The 17,806-nt window shown below is 37.1% G+C and overlaps 1 protein-coding gene across 1 annotated transcript in view; it reads right to left on the bottom strand.

Annotated features, from left to right (window-relative positions):
* BARD1 (BRCA1 associated RING domain 1) overlaps positions 1 to 5,289 on the bottom strand; it is a 140,887-nt gene extending 135,598 nt beyond the window's left edge. The window contains exon 1 of the mRNA XM_007501787.3: positions 4,984 to 5,289. Within this exon, the coding sequence (XP_007501849.1) occupies positions 4,984 to 5,141 (158 nt within the window). The 5' untranslated portion in view covers positions 5,142 to 5,289. The remainder of the gene's footprint in view (positions 1 to 4,983) is intronic.
* Positions 5,290 to 17,806: the final 12,517 nt, after the last annotated feature.

Below are 17,806 nucleotides of genomic sequence, written 5' to 3'. Positions count from 1 at the left end.
CTAGGGTCACACACAGAGTCTGAAGCCATATTCAAACTCAGGTCTTTCTAACTCCAAACTGGCTCAATTCACCAGCAAGCTGCCCCATTAACATAACAGAAGCATTTTCATTGCCAAAGTCCCAGCAGAAACACTGAAAAAGTGTATTTTCCTAGTTGAATTTCAGCTATATAAAGCCAAATGGTCTATATGAGCCAGGGACTGTCTTCATACCTCCAATACACGGAATGGGGTCTTGTACACAGTAGGTACCAATTCCAAATATATTCTTGTTGGCTAGAAGAATCCAAAAATCTATTATCTCATTTGCAAACTATCTCAGCTCCCTATTTTTCTTCCCCATCCCTACCTGCTTGCCATCTGAAAAGAGGGACAGAATTCTTTTATATCCTTTTTTCCTTCTCACTCATTAGATTTATAGAGAAGGGCTAAAGAACTAATTCTGCTTGAGGACCTGAAAACAAGACTTGGGAGCCTGAGTTCTGGTAACCCAACTTTCCTCATCTGTAAAATGAGCTGGAGAAGGAAATGGCAAACTACTCTAGCATCTCTGCCAAGAAAACTCCAAAAAGGGGGTCATGAAGAGTGGGAAACAACTGAAAAATGACTAAAAAAAAGTGACAGACACTATACTAAGTATTGTAGGATACAAATAAAAACAAAAGACAATCCCTGTCTTCAAGGATTTTGCACTGGAATCTTTTAATATAATGCACTGAAAGAAGCTGAAAAGGAAGGAGGAAGGAAGAAGGTACCTGGTTTAGGGACCAAAAACCAACAAATTCCAAAGACCAAAAGAGAAAAGAAAAAAATACTAATTCCAAAATAAAGAGAAAACTAGAAGTTATGTGGTTGGTATATTGGGGAGAAGCTCTGTTTTGTCCTCTCTTTAAATAGAATCTGGAACAGCAAATGAATTTATTTACAATTGAAGATTTCACTGAAAGCTAAGTGAAGCCCTGACATTAAATGCCCCTGAAAAACCCAATTTCTAAGTGGTTCCTAGGTGAATATGGAATGTGGACAAGGGAATTAAAGGATTGTGGAATTCTGAAGTAGAAAAAGCCCTTAGAAATTAACTATTTATAATATTATATACATTATGACAAAGAATGTTCTCCACCTCCAGAGAAAGAACTGTTGGGAGCTGGAATGCATGAAAGCATAAGATTTTTCATTTGTTTATTTGGGGTTTGGGTTTTATTTTATAAGATGTTTCACTTACAAAAATGAACAATATGGAAATGTGTATAACTGAGGAAAGAAGTTTTTAAATAAATTAACTAAACCAACTCCCTGACTTTTGCATTTGAGGAAATTGATGAGCATGAACGAAAAGTAACCAGCCTAAGGTAATAAGTATTAAAATAAGTTAAAATAAGAATGTGTATCTTTTTTTCCCCAAATACCCTAGTTTTCTCCTTTTGGTTTTACATAAATTTATATAACACTTTAAATGAACTTACAAAGAACTTTAGAAACATCTCAGAGTATCACAACAACCTTGTAGGCTAGGCAGTGGAGGTATTATTATAACCATTTTACAGATCAGTAGAGTGAGGCTCAAAGAGGAAAGATAATTTGTCCTTGGTCACAGATAGCCAGGAAGCAACAGATCTCCAAGTCCAGATACTCCACCCACTGCCTCATTTAGGTTGGTTGATAAACTAATAAAATTTCTATTTCCAACTTTAGGGAATATTCATACTTGTCTAGTTAACTGGGACCCATTCCCTAAAACCTCCCCCTCCTTTCCCAAATTAGTGCTTAAGGATGACAGAGATAAATTACATATCTTCAAGAATCCTCCATATTGCTGCTTCGATGGAGATCATATTTTGCCACTTAATCATTTTCTCCTGGGCTACATTTGTATTTTACATTCATTTCCAGCATTCCATTCAGGAAAAGAGAGCAAGGTCCTTTTCTAGGACTTTGGGTAATATTACCTTTCACCAAATTAATTCCTTTTAGTTTGAACCTCTAGTCTTGTCCATTGAGTTAGAAATATATGTATTTGAAAAGTCCTAGGTTCCAATCCTGGTCATGCTACTTCCTCAACTATAAAAGGGGGATAATAATTGCATCTATAATAATAATTGCAGAGTTGTTTGTGAGGATCAAATAAATGTGTAAGCCCAGTGCCTGGCACATTGTAGGTGCTATATAAATGCACCCACCTTTCTCTCTCCTACAATCCCAAAAGGATGCTCCATACAACTCCCCAGACATGACATCTCATTCTACTCATGGACTGGAATCTCCAATTCTTTCCCCAAGGAAACCAGGCTCTTACAGGTGAGCTTCACCTTCATCTTGTCCCCTGGATATCTACAAGTCACTTCCCAAGCATCACCACATCATGCCACCAACATCTCTGCCATCATCCTCATTTCCCTTCTCCCAAAAGAACTTGGACCACTGGGAAGCTGGGCTCTTTTTTTTTTTATACAGTCATCCTTCACTAGAATGGAAGCACCTTCAGGACAAGAACTTTCTCTCAACAGCTGCAATTTGTATTCCCAGTTTTTATTTATTTTTGTTGTTCAATCATTATAAGGCCCATACTACTCTTTGTGACATCACTTGGGATTTCCTTGGCAAAGACACTGGTGTGGTTTGCCATTTATTCTCCAGCTCATTTTACAGATGAGGAAACTGAGGCAAACAGGGTTAAGTGATTTGACCAGGGTCACATAGCTGGTGTTTGAAGCCAGATTTGAATTTAGTTAGATGATATGTCCTAATTTCAGATCCAGCACTCTATCCACCATAAAAGCTTAAATGTTTGTTAACTGATTGAATTAGTTTATGCAAAAATCTCTATTCTTCTTGTCATCATTTTCATCGTTTCTTAGAGAATAACATTCCATCATGTCTTACTTGAATTTATTTCCACAGTGCTTAACCATACACTAAGTAATTTATCTAATATCTAAGTATGTCTATCTTAATCATTTTTCCATTTATCAATCTACAATTTAGCTATATCTATCTAGCTATGTATGTACATAAAAGTCCCTTTACTTCTGGGTCTTAGTTTCCTAATCTGTAAAATAAGAGAGAGGAACAAAAAAGTTTCCTAAATCCTTACTTTCCTTTCTACAATCTAATAAAAGATTTGATGGGCAGAGGATAGTATTGGTAAAAAGGAAATTTCAGGATTATAAAGACTACCCTTTATAAGACACACTTAGCTGCTTCCCACTCATCTCATTCTACCCCCAACAAACCCAGAAAAGAGAGACAGATTTCTGTGTGTTTTCTAAGGAACTATTTTCTTTCCAATTATCACTGCATCTAAGGCTGTCAGGTTTTTAGTTTCCAATTCTCATTTGGCAGAGTCAAACTCCTCATCTTTCCATGCAAATTTAAGCATAACTAACATTAACTAAACCTGCCAAAGGGGAAAGAAACACATGTGAAATCATCCTCATTTCAACAAACAAACAAAGCCTCCTTTTTTGGTGCAAAAATTTTTTTTGTGGTGAATACCTTTTATCTGAAAAGCAAAACATAAATCAAAATGTTAGATATAATTATGTTTATTGCTAATTATGTTTATATTTTTGTAATATAAATATAATGATTATTTATTTCCCATCACTTTATAATTTACTTTCAGTAGTGCAACTATGGGGGGAAACCAGAAAAGGTATTTGGGTCAACAAGCATTTACTCGATTATTGCTATGTGCTAACCAGAACTTCTTAGCATATTGCCTGGTACATAGTGGGTGCTCAATAAATGTTTATGAATCGATGCTCTAGGAATCAGGGCTACCAAGAAGAGCACAAAAAAACCCCCAAAATATTCCTGATCTTCTGGAAGATTACACTCAGAATGAATGAATGAATGAATAAATTTGGGGCTAAATTGGAACAAAGGAGGCTGAAAAGTCTTATAAGAAAGACAGTTAAAGTCATCAAGCAGACAAAAACAGTACTGAGCTGGGCTCACTCAATTCCATATGAATGGCCAAGAAAGGGGTCCAAAGTTTAAAAAAAAAAAACCTAAAACAAACAAAAACCAGACATGGACCCAGAAAGGGTTATTTTATATACTCTTATATTTATTTATATTCATCTATAGCTAATTACCATATTTATATATTACAGAATGCACATAAAATATCATATAATTATATTTATATATTATACCTATAAATAATACTATATGTATAAATTATAAGTATAAATAAATATATCAGATTTACATACATACACTTATGTATTACATGAAATATGTAATCATATATTATTTCTATAGAAATATAATTATAAAATTTATATTATTTATTAGTAGTTATATTTACTACTATTCCTTTATAATTTATTTTAAATTTAAAAATTTTTTCCAACCAAAATTTGTTTGTTTATTACAACCTAATGGTTAAAAACAAGTCCTTGGAAGGGATGCCATGGAAACTGGCAATACATGGCTCCCCAAATCCAACCGCAACAACTAAAAATCTCAGAAACAGAAACACTAGGAGCTTCCTGTCCAATGAACAACCTACTGGGCTAAGCTCCACCCCCTACCCAAGTGACAAGAGAAAAAAAAAATCCAATGGTTACATAACCAGGAACTACTGTGGGCCCCTAAGACCCTCGGTTTCTACTAGTGCTTTTTGCCCTTGTTGAATTTTAGTTAAGTTTTTCCTGTAGCCCAATTAAATGAAATTAATTTGTATAAAACACAGTAATTGCATTTATTTGCATGCATATTTCGGAAGATCCATCGGCAACAATACTATAGCGGGCAAATTAAGGAACCAAACAAGGTGCCCCCGGTGAAAGTTTCTTTCGGGGTCGCGGGGAAAAGCTGGAAGGGAGTGGACGCTTAGCGGGATCAGGGCCGGGCCTGGGGGCCCTGGCTGTGCTCTCCAGGGGGTCAACCACAGCCCCAGAGGCCCGGGGGGGGGGGGGATTTTCCCCTTTCCAGCCCCCGGACCAGGAAAGGGAAAGGGTTGGCGTTAGTTACCAGCGCGAGCAGCGCAGCTGCGTCTCCAGTAGCTCCAGCGCCTCGCGGCTGTGGTTCCAGGCTCCGGCCCCGACGCCCCCTCCTCCGGCTGGCTGCATGCTGGATTCAGGCCACTGCTCGTTCCCAGAGCGGACCTTCAGAGGCTGGTCGCGCTGCATTGCCGCGCCACCACAAACAAGAAACTTTTTGGGCCGCTGCAAACTTCCCAGGCCCGGAAAGAGTGAGGACTCGCCGGAGGCTTCTAGCAGCGCGCGCTCAGCGATGGGGCGGGGCGCGAAGCGCGGGAAAAGCCTTCGACCAGGAGAAGAGGGCGGAGCCGGGAGTTCCGGCAGACTCCTCCCTATGTTTTTAGTGCAGATACCTCATTGCAGCCTGGGACCCTGCGCGGGCGCTCGCAACTGGGGTTCCCCGCCAATTTCCCTACCCCACCACCTGCGCCTGGGGTGTGTTAAAGCGCCCGTCCTCTGCACTGCGTCTTGTTGTTGACCTGAACTTGACCCCGACCCACGGTCCCCCGAAAGTGTCCAAAAGGTAGTAAGCTACACCAAAATGTGTCCTCTTTTATGAAGCCTGAAGACACTTAAAACCTGTGGATGGAATCTTGTCATTCAAGAGCGTCCCCAAAACTCAGTGCAGTTCCTAATTTTAAGCAACTTAATTAAAATACCTTTAGTTATATATTTTTATACACTTAAAACTTGGTTACTGAATCTTGTCATAGAGGCGTCCCAAAAAAAAATTTTAACTAAAATATGTCATTTTTAATTAAGCTTGAAAATCCTCAAAACATTGTGGCCAGAATCTTGTTATATAGAGGTGTCCCCAAACTCGTAGTGCCAGGCTAAATTTTATACAACTTAAAATATAATCTTTAGCTTTAATGCACTTCAAAACTTGGTGGCTGTGTTGTGTTATAAAAGGGATTTCCAAAACTCTTAGTGTGATTCTAAATGTTAATAAACTTAACTAAACTGTGTCTGCTTTAATTAAGCTTTAATACATTTAAAAATTTCTTGGCTGGATTTTTTAATCCAGAGGTGTCCCAAAACTGTTAATGCAATCCTAATTTTTTTTTTAAACCCTTACCTTCCTTCTTGGAGTCAATTCTGTGTATTGGCTCCAAGGCAGAAGAGTGGTAAGGGCTAGGCAATGCAGGTCAAGTGACTTACCCAGGGTCACACAGCTGGCAAGTGTCTGAGGTCATATTTGAACCTAGGACCTCCTGTCTATAGGCTTAGCTCTCAATCCACTAAGCTACCCAGCTGCTTCCCCCTCCCCCCCCCCCCAGCAAATCCTAAATTTTTAAAAAGCTTTGATACACTTAAAACTACAGGGCTGAATCTGTTATCCAGAAGTATCCCAAAACTCTTAGTGCAGTCCTAAATTTTAATAAACAACTAAAGTTTGTCATCTTTAATTAAGTTTGAATGCACTTTAAAATGTGGTGGATAAATTGTTATCTAGGGGTGACTCAAAGCTATTAGTGCATTTCCTAATTTTAATCAACTTAATTAAAATATATAATCTTTAGTTATGCTTTAATATACTTAAAACTTCATGGTTGAATTTTGTCATAAAGGAGTATCCTAAAACTCTTAGTGGGGCTCTAAACTGCAATAAGCTTACCTAAAGGGTATCATCTTTAATTAAGCTTTAATACACTCAAAAAACTTGGTGGCCAAATTTTGTAATACAGGGGCATCCCAAAACTGTTGGTGTAGTTATAAAATTTTTAATAAGCTTAATTAAAATGTGTAATCTTTATTAAATAAGTACTTAAAATAAAAATTTAAATGAACTTAAAACTTCATTTGGACTTAATGACATCTTTGTATAAAAAATTCAGGTGTGCTCATTTCAAAGCTGCCCTGCCAGTCAGTATGCCAGGCACTTTACAATTACAGTAATTATTTCACTTACTCCTCATAATAACCCTGGCACTTGCTGCTATTATTGTCTCTGTTTTACAGATAAGGGAGGTAGGGACTGCTATTGCTCTTTTTGTATCCCAAGGGCTTAGCCTAGATCAGTAGGGGCTTAATCAATATTTGATTAAGGCAAAAAACATTAAATGACTTGCCAAAGGTGACAGAAGTAGGCCCAATTTGAATTCAAGTCTTCCTGACATTCTTATAGCATGCCACCTAGCTGCCCATCTTCTTTGCAATTTTTTTTAAAAATGCTACAATATCCCTGTCTCTTTTTTTTTTTGCCATCACTATTACTGATTCTCATCATCATCACCCTCCCAGAAAAAAAAAAGTGTTAATTTTAGACTCTTGTGGCCCATTTGGGATTTTCTTGACAAAGCTAGTGGAAATAGTTTACCATTTACTTTTCCAGCTCATTTTACAAGTGAGAAAACTGAGGCAAACAGGGATAAGTGAGTATCTTATTTTGATGGGTATGCATTACATTAATATGATTTATTTTTTAATACTTAGCTGGCATTTCCCATATCAGTGAAATTCAGTGATGACTTTTTATAACAGCCTTTTATTCATGTCTGATTTACTTTGGTTTAAACTCAGGAAGATGAGCTTCCTGATTCCAAGCAGGACACTCTATCCACTTCATTACCTGGTTGCCAGGAGAGAAAATAGATTCATGATAATTGTTTAAAAATAGGGAGGTGAGAGGGTGAAATAGATGTGAAATGTTGCAGATCCTTTTAGATGATGTCACTGTATTATTAGTTTTACTTAATTAATGTTTAATTGTGACCTCACAAAGTAAGTATAATCTGTAAATATTTGTCATATAAAAACAAAACACATCAAATAAAACAAAATGAAAAGAAAAGAAAATTCCTAGAATCAGTGTGAAGAACAGTCAAGAAGCCAATGTCACTGACTCTTAGAGTACTTGGAAGGGAGTCAGGTACAAAATTAGACAGGTTAGGTTGAAAGGCTTTTAAAAGCCAAATGGGGAGAGGGGCACCTGGGTGGCTCAGTGGATAGTGATGGGAGGTCCTGAGTTCAAATGTGGCCTCAGGCACTTTCTAGCTGTATGACTCTGAGGCAATTCACTCAACCCCAATTGCTGAGCCCTTATAGCTCTTTAGCCTTGGAACCAATACCTAGTATTGATTCTAAAATGGGAAGTGGTGAGGATTAAAAAAAAAAAATTTAAGCCAAATGGAAGCTTTTAGATTTGATCCTTGAGGTAATGGGAAACCATTACAGTTTATTGAAGAGGGCATCTGATATAGTCTGTTTTACAGATTCCAGGCAAAGGATTTTGTACTTTGTCATAGAGGCAATTGAGAGCTATTGAAGATTTGAGAAGTGATGTGATCTGGTTATCAATTATCAATCAGATGATCAATATCAGAATATGTTCTATAAATGTGATTTATTTTTACTATTTAGTTGGCATTTCCCATATCAAGATGCAATGATGCAATGATGACTTGTTATGATAGCAGCCTTTTACTTATGCCTGTCTGTATCCCAGGGGCAGGTACTCAGTGACTAACAAATTAGATGTTGATGAGAATATTTCAGTATGACCTGGAGGTCAACAGATGATTGTTTTAGCTACATTTGAATGGTCTGCTGTTATAAAATGTAACTCTTGTGTCTTTCATAATTAATTAAGGTATAATTTAATTGTTAATAATTTTCATTTAAGCCCTGCAGGGAAGGAGAGTAACAAACAAAGTGAAATAACTGAAGGGCAATTGCCTGCCGGATTTAATTGGAGCTTTATTTTTTTCAATATTTATAATGCCACAGGCCAAGAAAAAAACAAAACATTCTGATCTGCTACCCTTTGGTTTCCCCATCCATCCTCAGAGTCACATAAAAAGTGCTGGGTTTGAAATGAAAATAAGGATTTTAACATGAAGGATTAGGTCTTCTTTATTATTCTACCCTTCATTTAAATCTTTGTGCCTCAGCCATTTCCATTTCCTCTCTCTTACCTCTTTAGTCAGCACTACAAAAAAGAGGTTGATTCCCACTCAATCCATTTATCAGTCGATCATTTTGGAAATATGTACCAGTACACCCTCCTCCTCTCCATGTTGACAGTTCTGCTACCATATTTTCTTGTTATTGCCATTGTTTTTCAGTCTGGTCCAATTCTTCATGACCCCATTTTGGGTTTCTTGACAAAGATAGTGGAGTGGTTTGCCATTTTTCTTCTCCATCTCATTTTACACTAAAAGAAACCAAGGCAAACAGGGCTAAGTGTCTTGCCCAGATCACACAGCTAAGAAATACCCTAGGCCAAATTTGGATTCAAGAAAATGAAGCTTCCTGATTCCAGGCCTGACATTCTATGTCTACACCATCCAGTTGCCCTTGAACCATTTTCAAATCAACTCCACCATTGTTCTTGAATTGGGTATATCAATTCTCCATGGCCCCACTCATCATTCTGGTAACTACCAGATCCAAAGTGCTACTCTCTGGTCTCTACTCCCCTAATGTACAGTTTTCTTCATTAGAATGTGAGTTCCTTGAAGACATGGACTTTGCTTTTGTAGTTATATCCCCAGAAGAAGCATTTAAATATTTATTTATTAATAATGATGATGATGATGATAGTTAATAGTTACACAGCACTTACAGATTTGCCCACTGCTTTTCATGGGAAACCATATCACACAAATGGAGGAGAGTGGAACTTCTTCTCCCCTGCTGCTCTTGCCTTCTCAGCGTTGAAGACCAGCTCTCTTGCCAAGAGGGAAATTTGCAAAGGGTGCCATTTTGATGGAGGGTCAATGAAAGGCATTATCACCAATTCTCTTGGAGGTACCTACAATAATATATTTTGAAAGCCACTTCCATAAGAACAGTCAACTCTCCCCATTCTGAAGGTCAAATGATATTTGGATTGAGTATCATCACCTTGGCTCTTAGAGCAGTTTATGCTGTAGTTTCCAGAGCTCTCGGCTTCTAGAAGCTAATAATTCTTATGCTCCCTTGATAGTGGAGTCAACTATCTCTGTTGCTGTCCCTGATCCTCACTCCATCACTGTATTAAGAAGCTTCATATTAGCCACTAAATAAAAAGCATATATATCTTCTATCCTGGAATTCAAAGTCTTCCAGAATCTGGCACTATTCTGTCTTATTAGCCCTATTTCATACTTCTCTGCTCTAGTCAAAAAAAATGTTCTATATCCCCTGAGTTCCCCAACCCCTGTCCTTTCCTACCTCTTTTTTTGGCTCATACTATACCTTATAACTGAAATATCCTCCTCCCCATGCTGATTTCCAATCCATCTTTTAAAGTCCAAATCAAGTGTCATCTCTTCCATAAAACCATTCCCTTTTTCCCTTTTAGACAACAGATGCTTGGATGTCACAAAGAACATGTTAGGTATTTCTTTAATGTCCCTGTTTTGTATTATAGCCATCTGGGTCAGTATTAGAACTCAACAAATAATAAATGTAGTGGTTGTATATTGTTTATTTAGAATTTCACACACCTTTCTTGATGCCTATCACAATGTTTTGCACACAAGTTACATGCTTGAATGTCATTAAAGTGAATTTAGTCCATCCCCTTCAGTTCTCCTGACGCCTCATCTTCCCAGAGTAGCCTTCAGAAGCCAAGCTTGACCCAGTGCCTCTCCTTTAAGAGGGGGAGAGAGAATGAAAATTATTAAAATATATGTTGATACACACACTTCATTTGTTGATTTGGTTCTACTAGTGACAAGAATGACATACTCCTAGGAAAATATTGGAAAATATTAACTGTTTTATTTCAAGCAAAAAAACTGGTCTGTCTGTATTCCATAACTTTCAATAAATCTTATGTGTTTTGTATTCTTTAAAAAATAAAACTCTTCACCTAGCTTCTGTGAATAACCCTGAAGTCTTCAGAAACATAGATAGGGACTGATCAAACAATTGCTTCAGATTCCTTTTGTGAGGGGCAGCAAGGTGGCTCAGTGGATATAGTGCCAGGTATGGAAATTGGAGGTCCTGAATTCAAATCTGATCTTAGATACTTCCTAGCTATGTGACCCTAGTAAAGTCACTTAACCCCCCATATCTAGCCCTTAGCACTCTTCTCCCTTGGAACCAATATTTAGTATGGATTCTAAGACATCAAAGTAAGTTGTTTTGTTTTGTTTTGTTTTTTTAAAGCAACTTTTTATAGCTCTCTGAAAGCTTCTGTTGTCACCAATGTATTCCATGGAAACTCTACTAAAGTAGACAACATGCTCTGATCAACACAATGACCAAATGCCATCCATTCCAGAGGAATACTGATAAAACATGATAACTACTTCCTAGCAAAGAAACAATAGACTCAATATGCAGAATAAAACATACATTTTTGGACATGGCCAATAGGGGAGTTTATTTTGGTTTTGACTATGCACATTTGTCACACCGGTTTTATCTTTCTTTTTTTGGCTTCAGTGTATATAGGAAGAGAGTAGGAAAGGAGAGAAAGAAAATAAATGCTTGTCAGTTGAAGAAATAAAATTAAATTTAAAAAACCCATTGAGGACATCAGTTATATTTTACTCTTAAGAAGCAAGATGGTACAGCAGAACCCATGCTAAAGGATCTAGGTTCAAATTCCAATTTAGAAATTTAGTATATTGTGGCCTTCAGCTTCCTCATCTATAAAATAAAGAAGTTGAAATAGATGACTCTAAGGTATCTCCTAGCTCTTTATCTACAAACCTATTCTTCATCTTCCCTATAGTGCCTAGCACATAACCTTAAACATGGAAAGTGCTTAGCAAATACTTCTTGAATTCAGGAGTCAGAACAATCTAACCAGCAAAAGTGACCAAATAGGTAGGAGCCTAGGGCAAAATATGATCCAAAGAATCTATAAATGTAATTAATGTTTCAGAGTCTTTTGGAATGAACCATCCTTCGTGGGCATTAATGATACCTGAGATATACTATCTGACATCTACTTTGCTTTGTTTAAAAGGTTGACCAAAATTATGGGTTTGATCTTTGGTAACAGAACAAAGCATCAACAACTTTGCCTTGAGTCATTTCAGAGTCTCTTATCCAGAAGTGTGCTAGTCAATTGTTAAGTTTTATGCCAATTAAATTGAATGTACCAGTAGTCACACTATAATCAGTCTCTTATCTACTGGCTCTATTTCTGATGTTTACAAACACATGTGGATTTCCCCCATTAAAAAAAAAACAACCCTCATTTAACACTGCCATCCCCTCAAAACAACCTACCTAGGATGGCCAAACCAGTCAGTACAATACATCTCTGACTGTCTTAATGATTAATTTGGTTCACAAAAGGATCAATATAGCTGTGTACATCTGTATCAACCAAGTTGAATGGCTGCTGAAAACTACACATTGACCAATTGTTACATGTCTGGTTGGTGCACAAAGAAACAGTCCCAATATCGCTCACTTTCATTATAAAACTCCAAGAACAAGTCATCTACCCTATTTTTCCTCTTCTCTCTCTCTCATTTCTCATCCCTTTGCAAACTTACTTCCATCTTTTTTACTCATCTAAAACCATTCTCTTCATATCTCCTAATTGCCATAACCAGTGACTTTTTTCCATCTTTATCTTTTTCTTGACTTTTTGGCACTGTTGACCACCCTCTCCTACCCCTCTTTGGGTTATTCTTCTACTGATCTCTTTTGGTTTTCCAATGATCTCCTTGATTCTTTCTTCTCACTTTCCTTTATTAGATCATCATTCATATCCCACTGTCTAACTGAGTGTATGCCCCATAGGTCTGTCTTGAACCCTCTTCTCTTTTCTCTATAGAGTTCTCTCTTTTGGTGGCCTTACAAATTTCCATTCTATCCAAATAACTCTAAATATCCAGCCCTGGTCTTCTGATCTCAAATCTCACACTATCAAGTGCCTATTGGATGTCCTGTAGACATCTCAGACTCAATGGGCCCAAAACACAACTCCTTATTTCTGTCAAGGGCATCACTCTTCTTAGTTCCCCAAATTCACCACCTTAGAGTCATCCTCAGCTCCATTCTGTCTTACTCCAAATCCCAATCAAATTCCAAGCCTTATTGATTCAACGGTATCATTCATATCAGTCTCATTCTCTCTGCTTGTATAGTTCCCACCTCATAGTCACTCTTCAGAACTATTACAATTGCCTCTTAAGGGATCTTTGTTTCATTAGTAAATAGTCCTTCTCTTTCTAATCCATCTTGGAATAGCCGCAAAGTTGTACTCCCAAAACCCAAGGGAAAAACCACATCATTCTCTTACTCAAAAAAAAAAAAAAAAGCTGCTGTTGCTAGTGCTTCCCCTTTAAAAAAAAATTACCTTGTAAATACTTACTATTAATATGTGTGTATACAAATACATGTAAATACATACATATATATTCCATTTTCTTATATGTTCATGTAAGTTCTTTTAGGGCAGAGCCTACCTCATTTTGGTCTTTTTTACCTCCAGCACCTACTAAGTGTCTGATATTTATTAATCACTTAATAAATGCTTATCAATTAGTTGACCCTGGGAAAGTCACTTAAGTCAATGGCCCAGGGAGTCTAACTATATATTTTGAAGAATGTGTTCATCTTCATTAATAGAAGAGATTTCCACACCAGCAGTTCTCAATACTGATGAAATTATAGATGTGGAACTCATCCATAAAAAGTGTATGTGTGTGTGTGTGTGAGAGAGAGAGAGAGACAGAGAGAGACAGAGAGACAGAGAGACAGAGAGATTGGATAGGGTAGGCAAGTTAGCAACAGATGCTTTCTGGGGTCCCTCTGAGGTCTGACATTCTAGGAGGCTGTATTTTAGTGCCTAGCTATGAAAGTAATGAACAGTGACAGAATGCCTCAGCATTCACTAAGTCCATGCGTTATTTTGTTGCCCATCCTTATGTACTTGGGTGCATATCACTAATTTTATAAAGTGATACTTTTTATTTATTGGACTCATTTCACTAATATTCTTAATAGGCCATGAAATCATCTAATTAAAAGAATTCTATAATTCTGGGGTTTATTTAAAATTTACTCAAGTATTTTTTTATTTGCAGAGTAATTACAAAATGCAGCCAATTAAAAAATATATATATATATAAATATGTGTGTTGTATATATAGCCTATATACACATAGAGAATATAGAGAGCGGATATATAGAGAGGGAGAGGATATATATAAAAATAGGCTGTTCCCAGCAACATCAATATAGGCAACTGACATGGCAGAACCAGCCAGTACAGTCCATCTCTGGCTGTCTTAATGATTAATTTGGTTTACCACATGATCAATATAACTGTGTACTTCTGTATCAATCAAGTTGATTGACTTCCACAGACCACACTGACTAGTCGTGACATGCTGCAGTACGGTTTGTGCATGTAGACACAACCTCAGTGTCAAGAATACCTGAATTCCCTGAAAAATGACCCGAGCTATATATATCTTGTCTAGTAAAGGTTTTGTGGGAGGAGATTTTAAATTCCATTTCTTCAGGAGCCTGCTCTGTTCTTTCTCCCAGTAGCAAAAAGTCACTAAACAAAGGGGGTGCCAGTGGGGGTGGGGGAAGTATCAGGACATAGTTATATTAATATGTCTCCCTAGCAGTTCCTTAAAAGGTTTTGGTATCTCCTGTATTTCCTGATCATTTATCAAATTCAGTCTGACACAGATATTTCACTGGTCATTGTTTTTTGTTCAATAACACTCCAGAGTTCAACCCATTGCACTGCTTTTTATTGCTTGCTATTTTTAAAAAAGATACTTTTGGAGGAGCCCCACTCCCCACTTTTTCCCCTTGTACTATGTAATTACTGAACCACATAAAGCAGTTATAGCAGGAATTTATCACTTTCAGGTGGAAATACTCCCAGCCAAATAAAAGATAGAGTAGGAATGCCAGAAGCAATTTATAACAGGCTCACTGACATTTTGTGTTGAGAAGCTCTACCAATGCGTAAGCATCAGGCCATAAATCCCTGCCAACATTACTAAAGCAGGCTGGTCTTGTTCTTGAAGGGGATGGGGCCAGCAAAGGATACTGGGATGCACAGCAGCAACAGTTCTGTTGACAAAAATCACCCCAAACAGCTGTCAGTAAAATTTGCAAACAGCTTGTTTGTGAATTTCTGTTGTGTTCCAACAGCTGTTTGCACAGGCATAAAATATTCATTTAGGGAATGAGCATTGCCCCTAGTTTGGTTTCCTTTGTACTTAAAGATTTCGTCATCATTTTCATCAAAATTCCAACAATCATTTTAAATGCCTTTCCAGAGAAGGGACAGGTAACTTGTTCTATTGTCGATACTATATCTTCCTGTGAAACTGGAGAAACAATGATAGAAAAGATTCTGGTTGCCTTTAGGAGCTTACCGCCCCCATCTACATAGAGTCAATCATATCTTATAAAACAATATATTTTATTTACTGAACTAATTTCACTAATGCTTCTAATAGTCCTTGAGATATTTTGCATGGCACTTTAGAAGAATGATTGAGATTTTTAACTATAAAGTTATTTGCTGGATCAGGAGCTCTGTCTATTTTAACCTTTAAATTTAAACTCCATAGTTGTATACATATCTTTAAACTAAATTATTTTTCTTGTTGCCTAAAAAGTCATTTCCAAGATATTAAGTAAAAGTCTCTGCTCAGAAAATTCAACTAGAAGAAGGAATAAATTAATAAATGATCATTAAAAAATATTACTATTTCCCTATGGATGCTCAAGTAAAAAACAAATCCATTATTTTTTTAAGTGTGCTTTTTAAATATATGTTTCTTTTTTACTTCTAGTTTTTTTTTTCAGTCACTCTGAGGTCATTTCATTTCAAAATGAAGGGTAATTAACAATTTTAAAATTATAGGCAACCTTTTCTTTTTTCTTTGAACAAACAAGTTCTCCAATAGTACCATGAACCAGAATATAGCTAAAAGAGGCTTCTATACAGGGAGCCCTGGACTGTACATGACAATCGTGTGTTTATTGCATAGTATTTCATGTTCATGAACGTATCTTAGCCTTCCAGACCAAGCCTACTCAAGGGTATTTGCTTTTCTTGCCTTAACTAAATCCTTGAGAGAAAATTATTCCCCAATTTTTGATAGTCCTTACATTTCCTAGAGAAAACATTTACATTATCCAGGTTCATCCCAGAATAATAGAAAACATCCAGGTAATTTCATGTTGCACAGAACCACTGCAATTCAGAAAAGCCCCAGCCCCTATTCATTACTTCACTGTCTCATCAAAACACATCAAAGACCAGGCCCTAGAGCAGAGGTGGTTGAACTGGGTTTCATCAACTTAAAAAAAAACTGTTAATTCTATTCAGAACTAATTGGTATCCTTTGTAATCCTATTTATATTTTATTTTATACATTAAAAATTTTTATTCTCTGAAGGGATCCATAGACTTCACTGACTGTCAAATAGGTCTCTGACCCAGAAAAAATTAAGGACCCCTTGCCCTCATTCCTAGAGGGTCTTTTGCTTTCAGCTGATTGTTAACTGCCTCTCCTGGACCACTATTTTCAGAAAGCCTCAACCACTAGGTTTCACTTCAGTCTTTCTTCCTCCATAGTCTTGCTATAAGAAAGAACTCCCTTCTTCCCCTCTATTTCCTCCCAAACTCCACTGGTGACTCTATGCTGAACCATGATCAAATCAATTCTGCAGTTATTCCTGGACTGGATGAATCAGTCTACTCCTCTGTGACCCCACTCACCATTTCTGTAACTTTATGGACAAAACTACACCCTCTATAGATGCTGCAATCTGACATGGGTTGTAAGACCTCCATTATAGAATGCAGCTTCTTTAGGGACAGTCATTGCTTTTATATTTCTGTTCCCAGGGCTTAGCATGATGCTTGTATATAATAAGAGCTTAATAAATCCATTTTCACTCATTCATTCTCAGACTTGAAACACATTAAAATGTGACTCATATGAATTATTTTGTTTCCTATAATTCTAAAACATATTTAGAATTTTCATAGAACTAAGCTGAAAGGAACTTTAGGGACCATCTTGACTACCTCCCTAATTTTTTGAATGTTTGGGGGGGGCAGTTTTTGGACTGAGAACATCATATAAGAGCTTTTACCAAAGACCATTTAGTGTATCTCTTGAAGGTGAGAAGGTTGGGCAGCTAGCTGACTTAGTGGATTGAGAGCCAAGGCCATAGGCTGGAGGACCTGAGTTCAGATTTGATCTCAGATACTTCCTATCTGTGTGACCCTGGGCAAATCAATTAACTCCCATTGCCTGGCCCTTACCATTCTTCTGCCTTGGAACCAACACACAATATTGATTCTAAGATGAAAGGTAAAATTAAAAAAAAAAAAAGAAGATGATGATGAGGGATGTCTTCCAGTTGAGTATGGATTTCTCATCCCTTTGGGGAGATCACATCATGTTATGGAAACTGTAGGATCCAGACTATTCCTCCTATTCTATTTCTTTTTTTCTTTTCTTTTCTTTTTTTCAACCCTTACCTTCCATCTTAGAATCAATACTGCATATTGTTTCTAAGGCAGAAGAGCAGTAAGGACTAAAAATCGGGGGTTAAGTGACTTGCCCAGGGTCACACAGCTGTGAAGTGTCTGAGGCCAGATTTTTGTTTTCTTTATTACTTTTGCCTTGGGGAAAGCTTTGGAAAAGCACCAAGACGGTTGGTAGACTATGAAAATGTTCTAAAAAATGTTTGTTCAATTATATCATCAGGAATTTGCAACTATGAAAGGATGTTAATTTCAGGATTTGTTTAAGGCTTGCGCTCCATGGACTTTTCCTCATACAAAGTAGGGAGAAAGTACAAGGCTAGAATCTCTCCAAGCTCTTACTAGGGAGCTGTCTCAAATTTGGGGCTAAGAACTTTGCCCA

The sequence above is a fragment of the Monodelphis domestica genome, chromosome 8 (assembly GCF_027887165.1).
Source record: "Monodelphis domestica isolate mMonDom1 chromosome 8, mMonDom1.pri, whole genome shotgun sequence".
Classification (NCBI taxonomy): domain Eukaryota; kingdom Metazoa; phylum Chordata; class Mammalia; order Didelphimorphia; family Didelphidae; genus Monodelphis; species Monodelphis domestica.
This window is presented reverse-complemented; position numbering and strand designations above follow the sequence as displayed.